This window comes from Terrapene carolina, unplaced genomic scaffold (genome assembly GCF_002925995.2).
Source record: "Terrapene carolina triunguis isolate 2854851 unplaced genomic scaffold, T_m_triunguis-2.0 Scaffold30, whole genome shotgun sequence".
Classification (NCBI taxonomy): domain Eukaryota; kingdom Metazoa; phylum Chordata; order Testudines; family Emydidae; genus Terrapene; species Terrapene triunguis.
In genome coordinates, this window is record NW_020664381.1 from 5,602,713 (window position 1) to 5,608,895 (window position 6,183).

Here is a 6,183-nt window from a genome sequence, read left to right on the forward strand (position 1 = left end):
ATTATCTGTCAATCAAGAAGATTACTCAGCAACAACATAAAACAGTCGATTGTCATTTAAAAAATAGGCACAGTGGAGCTGAAAGGTCATACAGCCATAATAGAAGTTACAAACAGTAAAACACCTTCTTAAAAGTAGTCAAGCAAAAACAAAGCTATTTTTTTTGTTTTGCTCTTCTTTGGTTTTGCTTTTATATTCAAGCCATCAAGCTATATTTGCCAGTTAACTTTCCACTGATGTCAATTAATATCACCCTCATTCCCACTCTGTATCTATGGATTAATATATAAACTAAAAATTTAAAAAAAAGAACTAACATGTATAACCATGAGTTCATCTCACATTCTTCATTGTTGTTTGCAGTGTTGTTGTCGCCGTGTCGGTCCCAGGACATTAGAGAGATAAGATGGGTGAAGTAATATCTTTTATTGGACCAACTTCTGTTGGGAAAAAGAGGTCTCCACAGAGCTCTTCTTCAACCCAGACCTCATCCACCTTGTCTCATTCTTCATTGTTGTAACCTTTGTGCTTCCCTAAACCACTTAATCCCACCTTTTGTTTGAGTGGATGGGGTGCAAATCAGCACTGATTTTTTGATTCTCTGGGCTTGTCTACACTGCCAATTTACAGCGCTGCAACTTTCTCACTCGGGGGTGTGAAAAAACACCCCTGAGCGCAGCAAGTTTTAGCGCTGTATAGCACCAGTGTAGACAGTGCCTCAGTGCTGGGAGCCGCGCTCCCAGCGCTGGGAGCTATGCCTCTTGTGGAGGTGGTTTTTTTAGAGTGCTGGGAGAGCTTTCTCCCAGAGCTCTGCCGTGACCACAAAAGCCATGTTAAAGCACGGTTATTCCTTTATACCAAAGAGTCTTCAGAGTCCTGTATACTTTGGTCACTAGTCTGACCCATCATTTTTTTGTGTGCATGTACCCTTTCAGGCCCAGTCCCCCAAATACTTATGCACATTCTTACTTTTAAATACGAGTTCAGCCGGTGCATAAATCTTTGCAGGACTGGGATGTAAATTTGCTTCTGTTTCTGAGTTCCTAGCTGAACTTTGATGCATGAGTACTTTATATATTAACATAGAAAGATTTTGCCCCCACAGATAACACTGACCTTGCAAGGCAGCAATCTAGTATAGATAACTGTAACTAAGATTTATACAGAAGGAAGAGTTCCTATTTCTTGCAAGGGCTTTTTATGTTAGAATTTGTTATGAGATATTCTTCTGAAATGGCGAGGCATTGCTCCTCAGAAGATGCGGTGATGCACATCTGGTTTAACATGCTGTCATGGAGTCCACAAACTGAAGTCATAAACTGAGTCTCCATAGGGACTAATGAAAGTTATTCCTCTTTGAGTTGCTTTATTAAAATAAAACCTCAAGAAATACTGGCAACTAGGATAGGGAAGGAAACTTTAATCCAATACTTGTTATCCTCTTCCACAGATTTTAAATCACTCTCTCTGCTCTCTAGTTTGAGCAAATATACCCTTATTGTTTTTGTAGTCCTGCTATGAGCTTCGGAATGTTTTCATCATGTAAAGTAGCTTTCAGGTGTCTGCTTTATAAATTCAAGTGTTAACACTTGTTAATTTTCTACTTTAGAAAGGAAGTCATGTTTCTCTGAGGAGTCTGTTGGGAAGAAGAATATTTTATTTTAAAATATTTTTTCAATTTCATAATTTGCTGTAATTTTTTTCCCAACAGGCCATGGAAGCCTGTTTACATAAGTGAAGAGGGAAGCTTACTTTCCCACTGCTTCCACTATCATTAACTGCCATAACTATGCTAATTGCACTTGAAATGCATCTTACTGGTTAGAAAAATAATGCATTTAGGTAATATTTAACTTCTTTTTCCTCAATTACCTTTTATTAGGAGTCCAGAAGGTGTCAGAGTAAAACTGCTGCATATCTCCCAGGAAAAGCTTGTGTTTTCAGAAGGAAGCCAACCAGAGATACATTATTAAATGGAATAATTAGGACAAACATTAACATGGCAAGCATGGCTATTCAGTTACTGGGCTTCTTACTAAGTCTCTTTGGTCTAATTGGAACCTTAATTGCTACTATTCTGCCTCACTGGTGGAGGACGGCACACGTAGGCACCAATATTATAACAGCTGTGGCATATATGAAAGGGCTCTGGATGGAGTGTGTCTGGCATAGCACTGGCATCTACCAGTGCCAGGTCCATCGGTCTCAGCTTGCACTGCCTCAGGACCTTCAAGCAGCTCGTGCCATGATGGTGATTTCCTGTGTTATTTCCACACTGGCATGTGTGGTGTCTGTTATTGGCATGCATTGCACTCAATGTGTCAAAGGGGCCTCTGCCAAAAATTCTCTCGCTGTCTCTGGTGGAATCTTTTTCATCCTGGCTGGTCTCATATGCCTGGTTCCTGTTTCTTGGACTACTAATGATGTGGTTACAGATTTTTACAACCCCGTGCTTCCCAACGGGATGAAGTATGAGATAGGGCAAGCTCTTTACCTCGGTTTTTTCTCTGCATCTTTGACTATACTTGGCGGAGCTCTACTGTGTACATCATGCCAGAGTACTGGGAACAACCTACCTTACCAGCCACAACCAAGGAGCACAACAAGGGCTGCTCCCTCATATAGACCACCAACTGCCTACAAGGGAAACCATGCGCCTTCTCTGACCTCTGTTTCACAGAGTGGCTACAGATTAAATGACTATGTGTGAGTTCCTTAAGATTCACCTGTGAGTCAGAACTGCTCTATAATGGATGTGTATGACATAAAACTAAGCTAAAGAACACTTATAATTTATGAGAGTTTTGATACAAAGTTTACCATTGTGTATTTATGCAGTGAAACAACATGAAATTGTTTGCTTTGAAACTGGAAAAAAGAAAAGAAAAGAAATTTGTAGTATTCCAGAGGCTGCAAATTTCTCCCTATGTGAGGTCAACTTAAGCTTAAGCTGTGGATGTGGTCAGTTCTGATTAAAAGTAACGTTTTTATTTTTATCCAGTTTCTAATACTAAAACCTGCTTTCACAAACAATAAACGGTTAACAGTAGAGCTGGTTGAAATTTTTTCAATTGAACAATTTTCCATTGAAAAGTAATGTTTCATGTACAGCAAAACATTTCAGGGTAACGTTGATTTGGACTAAATTATTCTTTCAACTTTCTCATTTCATTTCAAAAACATCAAAACATTTAGGTTTGATTTTATCATTTTGTTGGTTATATATTAACACATTAAACTATGATATTATAAGATTATATTTCATATATAGCTATATTTGATATTGCGTTATAATGTTTTGACCTTATCCAAACAAAATATTAGGACACTGTCAAAATGAAACAATTCAACATTATTGAAACAAAACATTCTGATGTTTCCTAATCAAAATTGCTTGGAATTTCTGTTCCAAGAAAAATTTCAACATTTTGACTTTTTGTTTTGATTCAGAATGAAAACAAATATTCAAATGTCAGAATCTACCACAGTACAATGCTATTTATTATCTTGATTACAATAACAACTTTTATTATCTTGTCCCAGAAATTTCAAAGAGTAATCAAAGGTATTAATTTTTTAGTCTCTCAGTTATATTACTTTATTGTAGTTGGGGCCTGACTGAAAGCTCACTGAAGTCAACAGGAGTTGTTTCCATTTACTTCAGTGGGATTTTGATCAGGCCTTGACAAAGAAAGCACGTATCAAGTCAACTTCCAAAACATATAGGGATATGTCCAATTCCAAAAAATATGGATTGTACCATTGATTGTGACACTTGCTGGACAGAGTCAGGCCAAAACGCTGGTTGAAAGCAATTTACATTTAAAATCGTGGTAAAATGAAATTATGCCACAATACATGCAAATAAAAATGTCTGTCCTCATTATATTGTAATAAAGGCCAACACAACATGTAATGCACAGTACAAAACTGTCACAAAGAATAAAAGCAGTAGATTTCTGTTAACCCCACTTGGGCAACATATGGGCCAACAGACTAACAGCTAATAGGGTTAAGAAAAACACTCTCCACACCTGAGAGTCAACTGAACTTGCTGCACTTCACTTGGCAAAAAGCCTGTTTGTAATTAGTGTCACCTGGCAGCACCTCCACAGCTCAGATTCTAAAAAACAACAATGCGGAGTCCTTGTGGCACTTTAGAGACTAACAAATTTATTTGGGCATAAGATTTCATGGGCTAAAACCCACTTCATCAGATGCAACATCAGATTCTGTCAACGTTTCCAGTGTTTTCACTATAACCCATTTTTTTTAAAGAGGCTGATCAGCCATTTTTATTCACATTTGGCTTGAAACTTGACATGGACGTTTTCAGCAGAGGTACAATTTATTATCATCATTATTATTTTAAACAGACACTTGATTGGTAAAACTAATAACTTTATCTTTCAAATTGATATTAGATAGCCTTGCTGGCCAAACATCCATTTGTTGTTTTTTTTTTAAATCGTATTTTCATACATGGTTAATGCACTCAGCTTTCCCTACTGTAGGTATTGTATATTATGTAAAACCCAGGCTTTGTAGAGGGACTTTGTTATTACAACAAACCTATCTTAAGTAACCACACCAGGGACAGAGAAAAACTGTTTGTTTGACACAGGTGGTTTTCTAACAGGTGGAGCAGAATTGTGCTTAGTACATTAGGGGATTCTTTGGGATGGTCTTTTAAGACAGGAGGTAGCTTCATAAAGATTTTTTTTATGGAGATTTTACTGTATGCACATTACAATGGGTCCAGCCAAGAAATTATGATATCAACCTTGAGCAAGGGGGTTTTGTGCAGTCATGAATACAAGTCCAAGTACAGGAAATGAGCTATGTAGTATGCTTACTACATACTGATAAATTATTCCACTTGCCAAGATGCTTGTGCAGTGGGAATACTAATGTGTAGTACTATTTTTACTGCACAAATTCCCAGCCAAATGGAATGTGTGTCAGTAGTAAGAACAGTTTGTAAACTCCTGGCAAAAAGTCTGGAACTGCTCTGATGGCAATAAAAAGAGTGGAATGGTTTATTTCACAGTGTGTTATGGGCCAATGGATCTCATTCCATGCTAATGGGATGAATTCCCCCTCCCCCCCTCTTTTTTTTTTACTATTGTTTTAAAAAGATATTCCTATTTATACAAATAATATAGAAGGTCTGATTTCAATTGATAAAGGAAAATATAAATAAATACTAAATTTGAATTCATGCTGCCTTTAATTATAACTCACCCTTCTATTATGTCAAGCTGTTGCAACACATATTATTGGGGCAAATTCTGCCCTCAGTTGTGCACAAAGGGCTCCCACTGAATTGAACAACAGTTGTACGTACACAGACAAGGGAAGAATTTGGTCCCATGACATGTAAAATGATGCACTGCTCTAAGACCTTAGCAGCCGAGCGAATTCCCAATAGCCTTAAAGAAGTAAGTCTCATTGTCTTCAGTGGGATCTCCTGGTAAATGATATAAAGTGGGGGGTTTGGTTTCATGGAACACTGGGCTACTTTTTATGAAAAAAAGGAGCTGTACACTTTGGACGGCCTCAATCTCAGTAGTAGGGGAACAAATCTTCTGGGTGACGGCGAAGATAGACTAGTCTGGAAGGCATTAAACTATAGCGAGGGTCAGTGTTGAGGGGACAAAGATAGTGTATCAAATGGAAGGTGTCACAGGAAAATTAAATCAAGATGACAAGGGACCTGAAGAGAAGCCAAATGTTCACTGCCTCTATGCCAATGCTAGAAACTGAAATTACAAGAGGAATTAGAAATGCTCATGAGAAGAAATGTGACACAACTGGCATTACTGAAACCTGTGGGATGATTCACACGATTGTGATATGCCTCTTTGGGTCACGGCCCAGAGGGAGGAACACATTTTGTGGGGCCACTATATTCCCAACCCAAATTGGTGGGCAGGGAGAGAGTGGAAATCTGTGGTACCTTGGCTCCTCCCGCAATGCTCCAGCCCGTGCAGCTGCACTGCCATGAGAAAGATGTACTTGTGTCAGGTAAAGGGCTGGGAGAAACCAGTAGGGCAGATCATAAGTCTCCAAGTCATAATATGCTTCCTGGTCTTTTGCTTGGGCAGCACAAAAACATGCTGACCACAAATGGTGACTGATGCAAAGCTACAATTAACCTCTAAATATGTTTACTAATTTGTC

At 38.3% G+C, this 6,183-nt stretch overlaps 1 protein-coding gene across 1 annotated transcript; it reads left to right on the forward strand.

Moving 5' to 3' along the window:
- Window positions 1–1,999: 1,999 nt before the first annotated feature.
- Window positions 2,000–2,710, forward strand: CLDN14 (claudin 14). Its single transcript, XM_024209179.2, has one exon. The coding sequence runs from the start codon at window positions 2,000–2,002 to the stop codon at window positions 2,708–2,710; it is 711 nt and encodes a 236-aa protein (XP_024064947.2).
- Window positions 2,711–6,183: the final 3,473 nt, after the last annotated feature.

What these genes read in the sequence shown, in the direction of transcription:
- CLDN14 (XM_024209179.2), top strand. Translation starts at nt 2,000, where the DNA reads ATGGCAAGCATGGCTATTCAGTTACTGGGCTTCTTACTAAGTCTCTTT.